General features: G+C 37.0%; 1 protein-coding gene across 5 annotated transcripts in view; it reads left to right on the top strand.

The window, feature by feature from the left end:
* INPP4B (inositol polyphosphate-4-phosphatase type II B) overlaps positions 1-19,617 on the top strand; it is a 458,048-nt gene that overhangs the window by 15,463 nt on the left and 422,968 nt on the right. For all 5 annotated transcript variants that reach the window (XM_025267085.3, XM_006053797.4, XM_025267083.3 and 2 more), the window contains exons 2-3: positions 11,341-11,552; positions 14,234-14,278. In XM_025267085.3, the coding sequence (XP_025122870.3) occupies positions 11,462-11,552; positions 14,234-14,278 (136 nt within the window). In that variant the 5' untranslated portion in view covers positions 11,341-11,461. The remainder of the gene's footprint in view (positions 1-11,340; positions 11,553-14,233; positions 14,279-19,617) is intronic.

The raw sequence follows: 19,617 nt of genomic DNA, 5'->3' as shown, positions 1-19,617 counted from the left end.
AGACACAAGGTCTTCTCTTGGCCTATATATTCTCTTGGGCCATTGCAACGACCATGGGAATAACCCCAGCTAGCATCCTTCCTGGTATCAATTCTTTGTCTTATGGACGCTAGTGACCACAAACACCACCCTGTTTTGTCTACCCATTTATCCCATAAATGTTCCCTGGATTTATCACTTAGGACTAAATTCTTCTCTCAGCTTCCAGTATGTCACATCTTTCCCCTTAATGACTTCCCAATCCAGCCTAGAAACCTTTCAGCCACATTAGTATTATACCCTTCTCTCACTGCACCTATAGACAGAACCCCAACACTATGTCAACTAAACTGTCCTTCTTCACCAGGCTGATGAGCTCTGCTGGAGAAAGTCACACAGTTATACGGAGGTCTCCATGAACCTGTGTCTCCAGGCTCAGATGGACCCATACTGTCCCACCTACTTGTTCCTTGCCCACTGCTCAGAAAGACCAGCACAAGATTCCATCACTCTTCTCAAAGCTCTGTGTTCCTCCTATTTCCTCTCAACACATGAACATAATTTAGTTAAATTCATGAGTATTTATGACATACAAAAGTCACAAAGAAAAATATAGTAGATGTTTTATACCAGTTACCCAGTTTTATTTTTCACACGAGAGTTCTTTTTTTAAAAAATTTTCTTGACTGTGCCACATGCCATGTGGATTCTTAGTTCCTTGACCAGGGATTGAACCTGTGCCCCCTACATTGTAAGCATGGTCTTAACCACTGGACCACCAGGCAAGTCCTTACCCAGTTTAGTAAATCAAACTTTCTCAGTAGAGTTGAAGACCCCTCGATCCCCCTCCTGATCACATCTCACACACCCTTCCTCCCAAATATCATAACAATTTTCTTTTAATGTTTATTGTACATTTCTCTATGATTGTACTTATGATGTGTATGGACCCCTGTGCAATGCAAAACTGGAATATTATTTTATATGTTTTTAAATTTTCTATAAGTGCCATTGTCTGTCTTTCTCTGTCTCTCTCTGTCTGATGGTCCTTTTCACTCTTTCTCTTTTCTCTATGCTTTGTGAAGTTAATCAGTGTTGATACTTGAAATGAAAATTCATCCTATATAGGATGAATATACCACATTATATTTTTCTAGTTTCTTATTGACGGGCCTATTTCAATATTTATTATTAGTTGATTCATTGTAAACATCCTTTCAACTGTCTTCTGGTATGCATTTGTTTAAATTTTTCTCAAATGTATGCTTCGAAGTAGAATTGCTTTTCAACTTTACTAGTATTACCAAATTATTTTCCATTATGATTGGAACAGCTTCAGTGCATGAAAGTTTCTGTTGTTCCAAATCCTCATTAATATTTGAGGTTTTGAGATTTCAAAATTTTTACTTATTAATGGTTATGTAATTTTAGTCTGCCTTTCCATGATAACTCCTGCTGCTGCTAAGTCACTTCAGTTGTGTCCGACTCTATGCGACCCCATAGATGGCAGCCCATCAGGCTGCCCCGTCCCTGGGATTCTCCAGGCAAGAACACTGGAGTGGGTTGCCATTTCCTTCTCCATCCATGATAACTAGCAAAGTTCAAAATCTCTTAATATGTTTCTTGGCAATTTGTGTTTAATATTTTTGAGTTACTTATTTACATGTTTTGCTAGTGTTTTCTCTTGGGTTTGTTTTTCTAACATTCTTAAAATATTCTGGAAACTAAATCTTTATTGGTTATCTTAATCGAACACATTATTTCCTTTTTCTACTTGTTTTAGGTTTTATTTGCTCCTTTTCTAGTTGTAAGGGAAAACTTAGATCACTGATTTGAGATCATTTTTTCTATTATAAGCATTTAATACTCTAAATTTCCCTTCAAACATATTTTGATATGTACTGTAGTAATTTCATTCTGATTCTAATGAGTGTGAGTGTGATTTATATACACACACTTGTTTTTATTGCAATTCTCTTCAATTTGTTAAGGTTTGTTTTATGATCTAGGATATAATCTTAGTGAATATTCCATATATACTTTGAAATACATACGTATATTCTGTTGCTGTTGAATTCATTGTATTATAAATGTCAATTAGGTCAAGTTGTTGGCGGTGTTATTAGGTCTACTATATCCTCACTGATTTATGTTTACTTTTTCTGTCCATTACTGAGAGAGGGATGTTGATATCTCCAAGCATATCATTGAAGATTTGTCTGTTTCTCCTTTTAGTTAAGTTTTTGCTTCATGTATTATGAAGCTTTGCTGTTAGGCACATGTGTGTTATGTACCTTTTGATATTGCTTGATGTGAAATCTATTTTAATTATATTAATATAGTCACTCCAGTTTTCTTTTGATTAATGTTTGCATGGTTTATATTTTTTGATCCTTTTACTTTAACCTATGTATGTCATTCTATTTAAATATAACTATGAAGCATATATTTCATTTTCAGTTCAGTTCAGTCGTTCAGTCTTTGCGACCCCATGGACTGCAGCACGCCAAGCCTCCCTATCCATCACCAACTCTCAGAGCTTATTCAAACTCATGTTCATAGAGTCGGTGATGGCATCCAACCATCTCATCCTCTGTTGTCCGCTTCTCCTCCCACCCTCAATCTTTCTCAGCATCAGGGTATTTTCAGATGAGTCAGCTCTTTGCATCAGGTGGCCAAAGTATTGGAGTTTCAGCTTCAGCATAAGTCCTTCCAATGAATATTCAGGGCTGATTTCCTTTAGGATGGACTGGTTGGATCTCCTTGCAGTCCAAGGGACTCTCAGGAGTCTTCTCCAACACCACAGCTCAAAAGCATCACTTCTTCAGTGCTCAGCTTTCTTTATAGTCCAACTCTCACATCTATACATGACTACTGGAAAAATATATAAATTTCATATTTATATGAAGCATAAATATAACTATGAAGGGCATCCCGGGTAACTCAGCTGGTGAAGAATCTGCCTGTAATGCAGGAGACCCAGGATTGATCCCTGGGTTGGGAAGATCCCCTGGAGGAAGGCATGCAACCAACTCCAGGATACTTGTCAACCAACTCCAGGAGAATCCCCGCAGACAGAGGAGCCTGCTGTGTTATAGTCCATGGGGTCATAAAGAGTCGGACATAACTGAGCAACTAAGCATAGAAGAGCATGAAGCATATAGTCAGGACTTACTTTTTTATCCAAGCTGATAGTCTCACTCTTTCAACTGAAGTATCTGTGTCTGTGGATTGTTTGCATTTAATGTAATTATTGATGTTGTTGGATTAAGAGCAAATAGTCTACTTTCACATATTTTAGTGATATAATTGTATACTATCATTTTAGCATGAAAATGAAAGTGAAAGTCACTCAGTCATGTCCACCTCTTTGCAACCCTATGGACTGTAGCCCACCAGGCTCCTCTGTCCATGGGGATTCTCCCGGCAAGAATACTGGAGCGGGTAGCCATCCCCTTCTCCAGGGGATCTTCCCGACCCGGGGGTCGAATGCTGATCTCCTCCATTGCAGGCAGATTCTTTACCATCTGAGTGACCAGAGAAGCCTATCATTTTAGTGTAAAAGCAATAATAACTCCCTGTTCTTCACTCTCATCATCTTGCTACTGATGTTATTTTTTACATATGCTAGAAGCATACAATACGTTGCTACTAATTGTGCTTTAGACCAGTGTTTGGTAGATACTAGTCTGCAGGTCAAACAAACTCTGAATACCAATTAGTTTTGCAAATAAAATATTAGTGTCACATGGCCAGGCCTACCTGTTTATGTATTTTCAGTATTTGCTTTCACACTGTAGCATCAGAGTTGAGTGACTCTGACAGAGACTCCGTGACTCCAAAAGCCTAAAATATTTACTGTCTGTCCTTAACAGGAAAATTATGCCAACCTCTGCTTTGGGAAATTATCTTTTATAGTTACTCAAAGTAAGAAAAGATGAAATTAACATTTATTTTCCTTTATACCATTTGTCATGCTCTTCATTTCTTTTGCAGATCCAGATATTTCTCTGTTATGTCATGCTTGAATAACTTCCTTTAGTATTTCTTGCTGTGCAGGTCTGCTTGTAATGAATTTGTCACTTTTTATTTGTCTGGGCAAAAGTCTTTGTCTCTCTGAATTTTTATAGGTTATTTTTACTTTGTATAGAATTTTCGTCTGATAGTTTTTCTTCTTTCAGAACTTTAAATATGTCACTTACATAGTTCCTAAGCAGTCCAAAATGTTTTCTTGTTTCTGTCATTCCATATGTACTTTGCATTTTTTGCTCTGGTTACCTTAAAATTTTTTTCCTTAAATTTGGTTTATAGTAGTTTGAATATGATATATGTACAAGTTTTTTTTTTTTTTCTTGTTTGATTATTGGTGGGGGGCAGGGGTTGTGTGTATGTGACTCTTCTGCTTGGTGCTTTCTGCGCTTCCTAGATCAGGGTTCTGATGTCTTTAAATATTTTTGTATTTTACATTCCTAGCATTTCCATTTGATTCTTTCCAATAGTTTCTGCTAAAAGTATCCATCTGCTCATGCAGGTTGTCTACCTTTTCCATTACAGTTTTTTTTTTTAATTTAAATTTATTTATTTTAATTAGAGGCTAATTACTTTACAATATTGTATTGGTTTTGCCATACATCAATATGAATCTGCCACGGGTGTACACGTGTTCCCAATCCTGAACCCCTCTCCCACCTCCCTCTCCTCCATTACGGTTTTTAGTGTATTCTCTTTCTGAGAATTCCAACTTCCGCATCATATGAGTCTGGTTTTCTTGATCGCTTATTTGCTTTTCTCCTGACTGTTTTTATCCTTGCTGTCTTGAGCTCCTGGGCCTTATGGATAGGGCTTTCTCAGCGATTCTTTCCTTCTCTTAGAAATAGAGGATCTGGAATGAAACAATCTCAGGAAACTTTCCTCCCCCTCTCTTGTTCCCATCCCCTCATCGCAATGAGCTTTCACCTGTGCCCTGATGGCAACAGCGTTGGCCAGTTTTGTTCTGGAGAGAGGCGGGTCCGAGCGATGTGCTGTGTTTTTCCTGCTGCTTGCCTCCCACAGCCCTGCATTATCAAGGACGCTTTCTTCATATCCTGTTCTGCTCCCAGTCTTTCTCTTGAGCATCTGGTGAGGTTCATGAAGAAAAAAATCTGTTGATGGATACAAACTACCTTTGAGTTTGTGGCTCTCAGTACCTATATATGCTCATGGTAACCTACCCTGACCTTTAGTAAGTCATTAAATATTTTGATTGAATTTCCATTTCAAACTTGTTTGGAGCCTGACATCCCTTCCTCTGGTGAAAGACAGCTCTGCTCTCTGGAGGAATTTATCTTTGCTAAGAGCTCAGGCTGGTTGGTTGCTTTGAGACCTCAGCTCTCTGCTTACTTAAGGAAAAGTTAGGATTTTATATACTATTCAGCTTTTTCTTGAGTTTCTGGTAGGAGTAATAGTCTTTCAGTCCTCATGTAAACAGAAATGGAAAACTTCTGTGTTCCAAATGTATTTTCCCAGTATATAAATTATCTCACACTTTATATGGTATCTTTTGCTTACAGAATATATTTCTTCTAATGTAGTCAAATTTATTAACATTTTTCTTTATGAACTGTGCTTTTGAAGTGAGGTTGAGACATCTTTACTTACCCAGAGTTCACAAATATGTCCTTTTCTTGAAAAAAAAAAAAATGCTGAAGCCATGGGGCGAATATCCTTAAGTTTCTCTCCCTTACATGTCAGATCTTATCTAATTTTCTATTTACCCCTCCTTTCATTACAGCAGGTACTAGCATCCAGATTTTCCTTGCCCCATCAATTATCTCCTTTCTTCTTAATATTTAATTCCTCTTTATTCCTTTGGTTATGTCCTTTCAGTATTTAAATATGCACACGTGTCCCCATTCTTGAAAAAAAGTGAAGTCATCTTTTAACCCAGTGGCGTTGTTGATCTGAGAAACAATGATGTTGGTACCCTTGGTCACTCCTCTCTGCTCTCCCCATCATTGCTGGTCCCTTTCCCAGGTGACATCTCTTCTTGCTCTCTGAAATAGTTCTGTGCCTTAAGGTTGAGTCCTCAGTCATCCTTCTTCTCAGTGCATGCCCTTGCTTTCTGTGACTTTATGCATCCCTTTGACTTCAACCATTAGTCAACAATAATTGACCAAAAATATATTTTAAGAGCCTTAATATCTCTCCCGTGATCTACACCCATGTGTTCAATCGCTTTCTGAATATCTTAAGGCATCTCAGAAACATGTTTAAAATCAAACTCATCATCTTTGACTGCAATTCCTTCTTCAAGTTCCCCGCATATGAACGAGTTCCTTTCCAAGAGCATGTTCGTAAGTCCAACAAAGTTAGCCTAGGTACCCAACTAACACAATCGGCTGTATAGTACCATACTGTAATAGGTTTATAATACTTTTCATGCATAATACATAGAAAACAAACATACACAAAAAAGGAAAACATTTTAAATCTTACAGTACAGTACCTTGAAAAGTAGAGGAGTATAGCAGAACAGCTGGCATACAGGGGCTGACATGGAGTGAACAGGCAAGAAGAGTTACTGAGTGGAGGAGGGAGAGGAGGTGGGAGATGGTTGACCTGAAGGGTCATCAGCAGTAGGAAATAGAGGGCAAGCTGCAGTTTCATTCCCATCTGATGCTGATGGAATGCACGTGTGCATCTTTGAGAGTTCACAACTTGAAGGTTCACATGGAGGGGACTTACTGTATTCTACAGATAGCTTAATAGTCCAAACTAGACTGGGTCCCATGTGAAATTTCTGTCTTCCTTTATCTCAACTCTGATATCACATCTAATTCCATCACCAAGTCTAGGTAATTCTATTTAGTAATTGATTTGAATCCAGATTCTAATTGGTTTGGATCCAATTTTCTTCTCTAGTTATCTGCTTCTATGTTGGCATGAATTCTTTTTATTATTTTATTTTTCTAGAATATTAGGATTGCCTCCAAACAGGTTGATTTCCGTTGTCACGTTCTAGTATATTTTCCTCTTTGACTTTCAATAAACTTTCTAAAGGGGCTTCCCTTGTGGCTCAGTGGTAAAGAACCCACCTACCAATGCAGGAGATGCAGGTTTGATCCTTGGGTTGGAAGATGCCCTAGAGAAGGAAATGGCAGCACATTCCACTGTTGGGAAGGCCCATGGACGGAGGAGCCTGGCAGGCTACGGTCCATAAGGTCGCAAAAGAGTGGGGCAGGACTTAGCTACTAAAAACATCAACAAAAGCTTTCTAAAAATCAAATATAAGTGTGTTATTCTTCTGCTTAAGGTATACTTAATGTGGTTTCTTTCTGCTTTAAGAATTGTTTAGTCTCTGGCTGTTTTAAACTTATGTGTGGTATGTAAAAACCTCAGTCTATTTTTAGGCATGATCTCCAAACCAAAAAGTTTCCAAACAGACACAGAAAAGGAACTAGTGCAACTAACCATAACCCTAGGTAAAGGCTATATTTATCAGCTGGAAATGCTTGGTTTTTACTTCGCCAGTACGGTAGCTGATTCCTTCTGAGGTCTGTGCCTTGCTAATAACTTCTTCTTCTTCTAAGTCGCTGCAGTCGTGTCCGACTCTGCGCGACCCCATAGACGGCAGCCCACCAGGCTTCCCTGTCCCTGGGATTCTCCAGGCAAGGACACTGGAGTGGGTTGCCATTTCCTTCTCCAATGCATGAAAGTGAAAAGTGAAAGTGAAGTCGCTGAGTCGTATCCGACTCTTAGCTCTACTCACCCTCAAATTACACAAGTGCACACAACCCACACACAGAGTTGATATTTGTTAATTACTTACCATTGGTGTACCGGGTTATTATTTTGCTAGGATTCATCCATATTGCCTTATTTAGATCTCCTTTACAATTTTTAAAATGACTGATCAGGATTAGGGATTGAGTCTTTGATCAAAGTGTATAGTAAAGTTAACAAAATCCATGTATCTGAGTCCCACATACATGGCGCTCTTCCACAGATATTAATGCTAATGCATTCCACTAATGCTAATGCATTTGTCATAGGTTCTTAAAAGAATGTGGTACAATAAATATGTGCCTTTCCTATTTATATATTAAAAAGATATCTAAATTTAAATAATTAAATATTATCTTAATTTAAAATATAATTTTCTACCCTATGTTACCCCTCCCCCATTCTCTCTCCCACTGGAAACTACTAATTTGTTTTCTGTATCTGTGACTTTGCTTCCTTTTTTTTTTATTATTGTATTCACTAGTTGGTTGTATTTTTTAGACTTAACATTCAAGTAATATCATACAGTATTTGTTTTCTTCTGTCTGACATTTCACTTTGCAAAGTACCCTCCAAGTTCATCCGTGTTGTTTCAAGTGGCAAAATTATATATATATGTATATATATACATATATATATATATAGGAGAAGGCAATGGCACCCCACTCCAGTACTCTTGCCTGGAAAATCCCATGGATGGAGGAGTCTGGTGGGCTGCAGTCCATGGGGTCGCTAAGAGTCGGACACAACTGAGTGACTTCACTTTCAGTTTTCACTTTCATGCATTGGAGAAGGAAATGGCAACCCACTCCCGTGTTCTTGCCTGGAAAATCCCACGGACGGGGGAGCCTAGTGGGCTGCCATCTATGGGGTCGCACAGAGTCAGACACGACTGAAGAGACTTAGCAGCAGCAGCAACAGCATATATATCAGATCAGATCACTATCTCAGTCGTGTCCGACTCTCTGCGACCCCATGAATTGCAGCACACCAGGCCTCCCTGTCCATCACCAACTCCCGGAGTTCACTCAGACTCACGTCCATCGAGTCAGTGATGCCATCCAGCCATCTCATCCTCTGTTGTCCCCTTCTCCTCCTGCCACCAATCCCTCCCAGCATCAGAGTCTTTTCCAATGAGTCAACTCTTCACATGAGGTGGCCAAAGTACTGGAGTTTCAGCTTTAGCATCATTCCTTCCAAAGAAATCCCAGGGCTGATCTCCTTCAGAATGGACTGGTTGGATCTCCTTGCAGTCCAAGGGACTCTCAAGAGTCTTTTCCAACACCACAATTCAAAAGCATCGATTCTTCGGCGCTCAGCCTTCTTCACAGTCCAACTCTCAAATCCATACATGACCACAGGAAAAACCATAGCCTTGACTAGATGAACCTTTGTTGGCAAAGTAACGTCTCTGCTTTTGAATATGCTGTCTAGGTTGGTCATAACTTTGCTTCCAAGGAGTAAGCGTCTTTTAATTTCATGGCTGCAGTCACCATCTGTAGTGATTTGGAGCCCAGAAAAATATGTATGTATTTCCACAGTGGCTACACCAATTTACATTCCTACAAACAGTGTATGAGGGTTCCCTTTTCTCCACGTCCTCTCCAACATTTGTTTGTGTTCTTTTCAATGACAGCCACTCTGACTGGTATGAGGCGATAGGTCATTGCGGTTTTGATTTGCTTTTCCTTAATGATCAGTGATGCTTGGCATAGTTTCATGTGCCTGTTGGCACATCTGCATCTCCTCTTTGGAGAGAGTGTTTATTCAGATCTCTGTCCATTTTTTAATTGGGTCGTTTGTTTTTGATGTTAAGTTGTATGAGCTATTTATATATTTTGGATATTAACCCCTTATCAGTCATGTCATTTGCAAATGTTTTCTCCTATTTGGTAAGCTGTCTTTTCATCCTGTTGATGGTTTCCTTTAAGTTCAATTAGATTCCATTTATTTTTGCTTTTGTTTCCAATATAGGGGTAGGGAATTAAGGGACACAAACTATTATATATAAAATAAGCTACAAGGATATATAGTACCTCACAGGGGATATAATAGCCAATATTTTATAGTAACTATAGATACAGTATAACCTTAAACATTGTGAATCACTATGTCGTATGCTAAAGCTGAAACTCCAGTACTTTGGCCACCTCATGCGAAGAGTTGACTCATTGGAAAAGACTGATGCTGGGAGGGATTGGGGGCAAGAGGAGAAGGGGATGACAGAGGATGAGATGGCTGGATGGCGTCACTGACTCGATGGACGTGAGTCTGAGTGAACTCCAGGAGTTGGTGATGAACAGGGAGGCCTGGTGTGCTGTGATTCATGGGGTCACAAAGAGTCGGACACGACTGAGCGACTGATCTGATCTGATCTGATCTGATGCCTGTAATTTATGTAATATTGTACATCAACTATAACTCTATAAAAAATAAAATTACAAAATTAATGGATTTGGTCTTATTGATAGTACTATAGCCTTTTACCCCCAGCAGGTATTCCTAGTTATATCCTTAGAAGCCAATGTGTATTTATCTGCAAACTTATTGTAATATGTTCTAAAGATTCAAGATGCTCTCTGGATTTAATTTTTGCCAGATGACATTTAAACACTAGGGCTGAATTATAAATGAAGTTGCTTTGTTAAAAACAACAAAGAGTGAGTTTATGAACTTGTGAAGTTGGAAACCAAATCAGTATTCCAAACCAAACAGCATTGCTGCTATCTCATTAAATAGCGTTGGGTAGACATTTAAAGATTTTTATACATTTTAATTCAGGTGGTAACTTGAATTAAAACAACATTGATTTTTTTTGCCTAATTCATTCTTGGTCATGAATAACATACCAAAAATCAAAATGAATTTAATACTATTTGAGTCTGTCTGTGTAACAGGGTATTAAATTTTTGGAGGCTTTCTTTCCCCATGCTAATTTTCATCATTTTGCTGTTCCTTTTGTTTGCCCTGAACTTTAGCTTTTTAGAATTATTATTCATTCTTTTCACCGTATATCCCAATTATTAAACATTTAAACTTTGATCAGGCAGAGAAGCAAGAAACTATGTATAATGATGAAGTTGGAACTTCCCTGAACAACCTGTTAGCTCATCTTGGAAGAAGAGTGTTGTGCCAAATGGTCTTAATGTGCTCATGAATAGTGTTGTAACAAAAGTGGGTAGAGAGATAAGCATAAAGGGCCGTTCTAATGGAAGGAATGATAGTAAGATACACCTTGGCTGAACATCCTAATGTTTTGTCAAGATGCTATCTGCTCTTGCTGCTAAATTAGGTACATATTAATTTAGCAGCACCTATAGCTATGTGCTATTTTACAAAATGAATTAGAAGAGAAAGACTATACCTCTCAGGATTTAGAAGTATTTCATATGACAGTAAAATGATTACATAGAGAATACCCATTTAACCCAGAGTTTATGATACATTAACTGTGTGGATAGATTCTGAATATAAAAGTGGGAGAGGCGGGAAGGAAGTTCATATAAAGGTATCTGTAGGCTCTAACTACCTTGAGTTTTTAGCTTTATACTGAACTTGGAAGTAACTGAGGCTTTTCCTGTTGCTGTTTCCTAAATGCAGAATTTCAGAGTGGGAATATCAGGACTTTAGCTGAAAATACGCCTATATTAAACCAGGAATCTTTGGCTGTGGCATTTGGGCACAGACATAGGGGAGATTTAAGGAACTGTGAAGATTGATCATGGAAATCAAAGAGGAAGGAGCATCAGAAGAAGGCCAGAACTTTCTGCCTACCCCCCAGGCGAATGACACCGGGGACTTTCAGTTCACAAGTGAGTATAAATGCACCCCCAAATTAAATAACTTTGTTCCTTTGCACTATTATTTCAGTGTTCTAAGTCTATGATACGTCTCTCCTCTTTTATCCTGGGTGAGGTAGATGATAGTCTATGAAATGATTCAATATCAAATAGAACCATTGTTCTTGAATGTGTATTAAGAACAGTATATAGTTTCTTTTTTTGTTAAGGATTTTGATCTTTATTTGAAGATCAATTGGAAAACTAAGACAGTACTCGAATTTTGAAAAAATCACTCTGGATGTTGATGGAGACCTGATTGTGGATGCACAGAGAGGGTCCGAGACACCATTTAGGAGGCTATTGTTGCATACTTTCTATTGAATATATTTCTACTCTCATGTGGAATTATTTTTTGAAACCTAGAAATTTTCTCTTTAAAACCAAAGACACTTCAGTTGAGAACATTAGGGCACAATGATTACACTAGCTGCTTAGCGGTTGCTGCCATACCTAAGTCACATCAATAGAGCAAGCAAGCTTGGCTATTTAGCCAGGATTAGCGTTTGAACATGAACGTTGCTTTTTGTGCTACTCCAGTAATTCAAATCATTGGAAGAATTATGTTTCCTCTCATGCTTAACATTCTAGAGTTTGGGTTAGATTGTTTAGCATAAACTTTTTAAAAAATTTATTTATTTTAATTGAAGGCTAATTACTTTATAATATTGTAGTGGTTTTGCCATACATTGACATGAATCAGCCATGTGTTGTGTTTTATTCAAAAAATTCTTGTCCAGTTATTTAGCCCTGGCAAACATATGCCTAACCTCTCATATTTCATTTACATTATAAAAATAATCTTGAGAAAATGATACTGGTTGGATGAGTTTATTTGAGTAATTTGATTGTCAGAGCTTACAGCAGAATTAATAGCCTTTAAAAAAATAACTACAGTATTTGAAATTAATAGACCTACCTAATAATTGTCAATCTAACCCCTCTTAGAAAGTCTAAAATTGTTAAATGTCAGTAGGAAATAAGAGTAAACATAAATGCAAAACATATGAACTCTGTATATAAAAAACAGATGGTTTTTATACAAAGAGATGGTTCTAACAGTTGTTGACTGAAAAAATAATGCACAACATAAAAGTTATGAGTTATGTTTTATTGGGGCAAAATGAAAACTATAGCCCGGGAGACAGCATTTCAGATAGCTCTTAGGAACTGCTCCAAAGAAGCAGGGGGAAAGGTCAGTGTACATGTGATTTGGTGAAAGAGGAGTGCATGCAATCAAGCACATATTTCTGCAGAAGTTTCTGCTCTTCTCGTGAAGGCCACTGCTAGTTATGAGGAGCAGATGTCACCATGAAGGATTTTAGTGCTTTTCTAGATATGAGGAGATGCAAGAATTGGGCTTATAAAATTGTCTCCTGAAAATATCTGTCTGAAAACCTGTTCTGCCATTTTGTTGTTGTTGCTGTCTTCCCCAAAGCACAGAGTGCCTCATTTATGATCTCCACCCTAAATTGCTTTCAAGGGATACTGAAGGTCAGCAGCTGCAGCAGCTCATGATTTAATCCTTGCAGAGGTGGCTAGCAAGTGCCAGTCTGTAGTGGACACAGTATATTCATGACTAAATGCTAATACATATAAGTTTTATCTGATGAGTGCACCAATAAAGATAAACAAGGAGAAGATTTTTATAATACTCTTTTATTTCCTGGTCACCCATGAGTGGTGACAAATGACATCCAAATCCTCAGTCACTCTTTATTTTTTTTGTTGTTGTTGTGCTTACTTTTTGTAGTTTTATGTATTTGGTTTTATATTTTATATAATCTCTATTTCTGTTTTTCTTTTTTATTGAAGTATAATTGACTTACAATATTATATTAGGTGAAGGTGTACAACATAGTGATTCATTATTTTTATAGATTATATTTCATTTGATGATACTGAAAAAAAAAATGGCTATATCCCCAGTCGGCTACTCTTGTTTAGGAAGCTCTGAAACAGACTGTGGTCTTAACGAATCCATCTACCATTTTATTACTTGCCACAGCCTTACCTTTCTATCTTCTAACCATTAGATGTTCCCATTTCCTTACCTTTGTTCTCAAACTTACTTTCCCTCCCACTTCATCTTAAATCATTTAGCCATGTTAATAGATTTTTTTTAACTGCCAAAAAAGGAAAGAACATTTAATAGAATACTGATTTGAGCTATCAATAAATTGGCAGAATAACTACCATCATCATGTCCTGAGTAACCTAACTAGAAATAGCTCTTTAATTATTTACTATTAGCACAAGGTCGAGGTGGTGTGAAAGAGAAATCTGTTTCAGAGAAGACTTGGATGAGCTCATCCTTTGTGAAGGTTCCATCTCTGTCGACATATATACAAAAGAAATAGAAACAGTTGAAAAATATGTTTTGCATTTTTCATGCCGTACAGAAACAATATTTCTGTTTTATAACCATGGAACTAAGTACAGCAATCAAATCTTTAGCCATATCTAGTTTTGCTATAAATATTACATCCTGCCCTGAGAATTGACTTGTTATATACGTCTGGATGATTAACTGAGTTTATTTGTTCTGCCAAATAATGTGTTTATACATTGTGGGCAGGGAGAGAGTTATATATGTTCACTTGATTTTGATGAGTTAAATATATTCAATCTGAATTTGTGCCTATTATTCATAGGCATTCAGAAGACTCCAAATGAACCACAGTTGGAATTCATCCTTGGTAAGAAATTCTTATTTATTTATAGCTATAAATGTAATAAGCCTTTTGTACATATAGTTTACAGCTTTAGGTATGTTACTGATATCATTGTTACTTATATCATAATATATTTTCTAACATTTCATGAATATTATTCTGTAAAACAAAAAAATCATTCTATAAGGTAAGTGTTATTTTCGCCAGTTTATAAGTGAAGAATCGGAGCTATGGAGCAGGTCAGCTTATGACCCAAGGATTGAGGACTTCAGAGGTAATGGGTCTGTGTCCGTCAATCAGACACAATCAGACTGCTGGCCAGAAGTCCTTTGCCCAACACTCATTCTATTTTTTTTTTTTTTGAATCTTTATGATAAACGCTTTGATGGTGGGTTGGTTTTTTTTTTTTAATTTAATTTTATTTTTAAATTTTACATAATTGTATTAGTTTTGCCAAATATCAAAATGAATCCACCACAGGTATACATGTGTTCCCTATCCTGAACCCTCCTCCCTCCTCCCTCCCCATACCATCCCTCTGGGTCGTCCCAGTGCACCAGCCCCAAGCATCCAGTATCGTGCATCGAACCTGGACTGGCAACTCGTTTCATACATGATATTTTACATGTTTCAATGCCATTCTCCCAAATCTTCCCACCCTCTCCCTCTCCCACAGAGTCCATAAGACTGTTCTATACATCAGTGTCTCTTTTGCTGTCTCGTACACAGGGATATTGTTACCATCTTTCTAAATTCCATATATATGCGTTAGTATACTGTATTGGTGTTTTTCTTTCTGGCTTACTTCACTCTGTATAATAGGCTCCAGTTTCACCCACCTCATTAGAGCTGATTCAAATGTATTCTTTTTAATGGCTGAGTAATACTCCATTGTGTATATATACCATAGCTTTCTTATCCATTCATCTGCTGATGGACATCTAGCCAACACTCATTCTAATACAGTGACTGAAGTTTGTTGCAAATCATGTCTCAAAATCCACGTGTCTAATTACTCACTCCTTGGGCTGTTAACTGGGCTCATGTAGAGTTTTCCTTTGTCCTTCTTTATGACATTTACAAGGTCTGTGCTCCCCTTTTGGTCTCACTTACTCAAAAATATTCCCTTGCTCTTCCATCTTGATATTGTGGAGAGATCCTTGACTTTGAGAATTTTATTTTAATTCAAAGCTTTAACTTGCTTAAGCAACCCCAAGAATCTATCACATGTAGAAATTTATAAATTTGTCAAAGGATGAATTAAAAATGTGCACACCTACAACACTGTAAATCAACTACACTTCAATAAAAGCAATTTTTGCTTATGTAGCAGTGGTTTAAAAAAAAATGCATACCCTGAGGCTGGTCCACTACTTAGCTAGTGGGTAGGAACTTGAATTGGGTATGACTGCAAAGTGCTATTAGGGAATTAGTTGCAAAATGGCATTTAAAGTAGGTAAAAATATGGTTTCTATGAACTATTTAGAGAGACTTTTCTTCTTCTTTCATTGTCCTGAAGTACTTTGAAAGGTTTCTAATATTTTTACATTTATTTGTATGAAATTTCACCAGATGTATTTTAATATTCAAATCATTGAATATTAATACATATATATTTTATGAAGTTATGGGCAAGTTGAAACATATATCTCCACTATCTGTAGTAGTTTGTAGTGATTTGAAGTTCCAATTATTTTAGGAATATATATTTTTATTATATAATGAAATGTTTCAAATTTACATCCTTCACTCAAAATATTATAATTTGAAGCATAACTTATTGAGAAAACATTCATAATTTTTTTGGTTTTGTTTTCTTTCTCTTTCTAATAGGTTTTATTTTTCGAACAGTTTGCAGTTCACACCAAATTTGGACAGAAGATATAGAGGTTTCCTAGGTACTCCCCTGCCCCTACACATGTATCAGATCAGATCAGATCAGATCAGTCGCTCATTCGTGTCCGACTCTTTGCGACCCCATGAATCGCAGCACGCCAGGCCTTCCTGTCCATCACCAACTCCTGGAGTTCACTCAGACTCACGTCCATCGAGTCAGTGGTGCCATCCAGCCATCTCATCCTCTGTCATCCCCTTCTTCCTCCTGCCCCCAATCCCTCCCAGCATCAGAGTCTTTTCCAATGAGTCAACTCTTCGCATGAGGTGGCCCAAGTACTGGAGTTTCAGCTTTAGCATCATTCCTTCCAAAGAAATCCCAGGGCTGATCTCCTTCAGAATGGACTGGTTGGATCTCCTTGCAGTCCAAGGGACTCTCAAGAGTCTTCTCCAACACCACAGTTCAAAAGCATCAATTCTTTGGCGCTCAGCCTTCTTCACAGTCCAACTCTCACATCCATACATGACCACAGGAAAAACCATAGCTTTGACTAGACGAACCTTTGTTGACAAAGTAATGTCTCTGCTTTTGAATATGCTATCTAGGTTGGTCATAACTTTCCTTCCAAGGAGTAAGCATCTTTTAATTTCATGGCTGCAGTTACCATCTGCAGTGATTTTGGAGCCCAGAAAAATAAAGTCTGACACTGTTTCCACTGTTTCCCCATCTATTTCCTCCCCCATTACCAACATCCCCCAGCCAGAATGGTACATTTGTTACAGTTGATGAACTTATAATGACAGATTATTGTTATCCTAAGTCAATAATTTGAGGCTTCCTGGGTGACTCAGTGGTAAAGAACCCTCCTGCCAATGCAAGAGACACAGGAGACCCGGGTTCCGTCCCTGGGTCAGGCAGATTCCCCAGAAAAGGAAATCACTTTTCCTTTAACTCACTCCAGTATTCTTGCCTGGAGAATCCCATGGACACAGAAGCCTCGTGGGCCACAGTCCATGGGGTCACAAAGATTCATACACAACTGAGTGACTGAGCAAGTCCATAATTTACATTAGGGTTCATCCTTGCAGTTATATATTATCTATGGGTTTGGACAATGTATAAACATGTGTTCATCATTATAGTATCATACTTAGTATCATCACTGCCCTAAAAGTTCTCTGAGCTCTGCCTATTCATCCCTGTCTTTCCGGCAATGCCTGGCAACCACTGATAAAGATATACTTTATTTATTTGTCTAGAAAATTCTCAGATGTTGTCAAATAAAGAAAAAATCCACTTTTCAGAAAGGGAGCCAAGTATCAAAAAAGACCGTGGCATCTCCTGACTCACTAACTATAACTCTTGTTACTTGAGACTTGACTTACTTATCTTTTATTTTTAAGATAATATAGTCATTTTTTTTAACCTTTCAGCAAGACTTCTGAAAAATGAAGATTTGTTAGACTCATTAAGAGTATTTCAAAACCCAAAGAAAGCTTTCTTGCTTGAATCCTGGAGAATAGGGGAAATCTGAATTAGGCAGAAGAAATTGGAGTAGAGGCTGTTAGTCAAGCATGGAGACAGAATGCGTGGACCACATACCTATCTTCTATTTCAATTAAAGTTACCTGTCCTTTTCAAAGACCTAACTGTACTAACTGTTTTGAAAGTGCAGTCAAGTTTGGGAACCACGCTGTCATCACTTACATTTCTGGCTTGAATCATAGATTTAACAGGTGAGCAGCTCTGAGAATTTATTCATAATAATATTTCTCCCATTAAAAAAAAAACAAACTTTAATTTTCTTTTTTCATATCTATTCAAAAAATACACTAGAATTCTTAACAACAGGCAATTTTATTTTGTCATATGGCAGGAAATCCTTGATGAGTAAACAAAAGAAAGTTATCTAGAATCTTCAGGGAATTGTGTTGTTGATCCTGGAATATGTATTTCTTAAACTGTTTGTTATACTTCTTAGCACTTAAAAGAGCCTTAACTATACCATTTCTTGAGGATTTTTTTTAAACTATTCTTTCAAAGACATCACAGCCAAACCCAGGTAGGTTTTAGTATCTATTTTTGTCACCATTTTTTTCTTTAAGTTTTTTTTATCTCACAAATTATTCAAGACTTCATCTATCATATAGTTAGCTTCATTTCATAATTAATAAGTGAAAGTGTAATATTTTCTTAAATATTTTTTCATTGTTTAAGAATGTGCATATTTAATTAATGAGAAAGAAAGCAAAGCATCTTACTACAAAAAAATCTAGAAACAAAATGGAATAAAGGATGTAAGAGACATTTTTCCAACTAATTTTCCAACTAAAATTTTTTTCGGGGTAGATTTTCTTTTATTGAAGTAGAGTTGATTTACAACGTCATGTTAATTTCCACTGTACAGAAAAGTGATTCAGTTATACATATATATTTGGAGAAGGAAATGGCAACCCACTCCAGTGTTCTTGCCTGGAGAATCCCAGGGATGGAGGAGCCTAGTGGGCTGCAATCTATGGGGTCTCACAGAGTCGGACACGACTGAAGTGACTTAGCAGCAGTAGTATATATATATACATTTTAATATATTCTTTTCCATTATAATTTATCTCAGGATATTGAATATCTCCCTGTGCTATATAGTAGGACTGTGTTGTTTATCCATCCAAATAATTTTTTTCTTACATTTGATTCTTGATTCTGTACCAAAGTATTCAAATAAATTGAGAGTTTCACTGGCCTTCCTTTTTAAATTGGGAACAGCCACACTAATTTTGTAGGTGTCATATTATTTTGTATGAGTTACTTTCCATCAAGGATTTGTTTCTGTCTTGTCCATATGTCTATAAAATCATTATATCTTGTTGAAGTTCCTCTGCTACATTTTTATTCAAGTTAATCAGGTGGGAAATGTCTAGTCAATTGAGCAAGCTGATTGGTTAAAAATATCTTGATAGTAAAAGATAAACATGTATTGATAAGATGAGAATCTCATGCCCATTGTCAACAGTATTTCTAGTGGTTGACTGCATTTAAATTGTGTAATTCACCTGGACACCTATAGCTCTGCTTCCATGTGTCTTTCATTGTTTAACTTGAGTGTATAGGTACCCTTTTTATTTTCACAAAGAGAAAAATAAGTAAAAATCCAAGAGAACACAGACTTTGTTTACAGTTTAATAAAATTGTTTTATTTCAACAAAGCTGGCATTTAAGAAGAGGGATCATTTCTCACCATCAGATAACATTTCTTTCTTGAAACCCTTGTGGGAAATTATACATAGAATTGAGTCATTTAACAAAGATATGAAAGAAAAGAAATTCCTGTGAACAGTTTCTTAAGTTTAGTTCCCTGATTATGCTTATAATATTTATTGTCATGCCTCCATTTACTACCTCCAAAGTCAATAGAATACTCAAAAGAATGTTGTCATATTTTTATATGGACACCACATATATCATGAATCCCAGGTAATAGTCACTAATGCACGTTAATATGTAGGTGAGAATGGCATGTGTGTATGTGCAT

Source organism: Bubalus bubalis, chromosome 17 (genome assembly GCF_019923935.1).
Source record: "Bubalus bubalis isolate 160015118507 breed Murrah chromosome 17, NDDB_SH_1, whole genome shotgun sequence".
In the NCBI taxonomy this organism is placed as follows: Eukaryota; Metazoa; Chordata; class Mammalia; order Artiodactyla; family Bovidae; genus Bubalus; species Bubalus bubalis.
The sequence above is the reverse complement of the archived record's forward strand: the minus strand, read 5'-3'. Positions and strand labels throughout refer to the sequence as shown.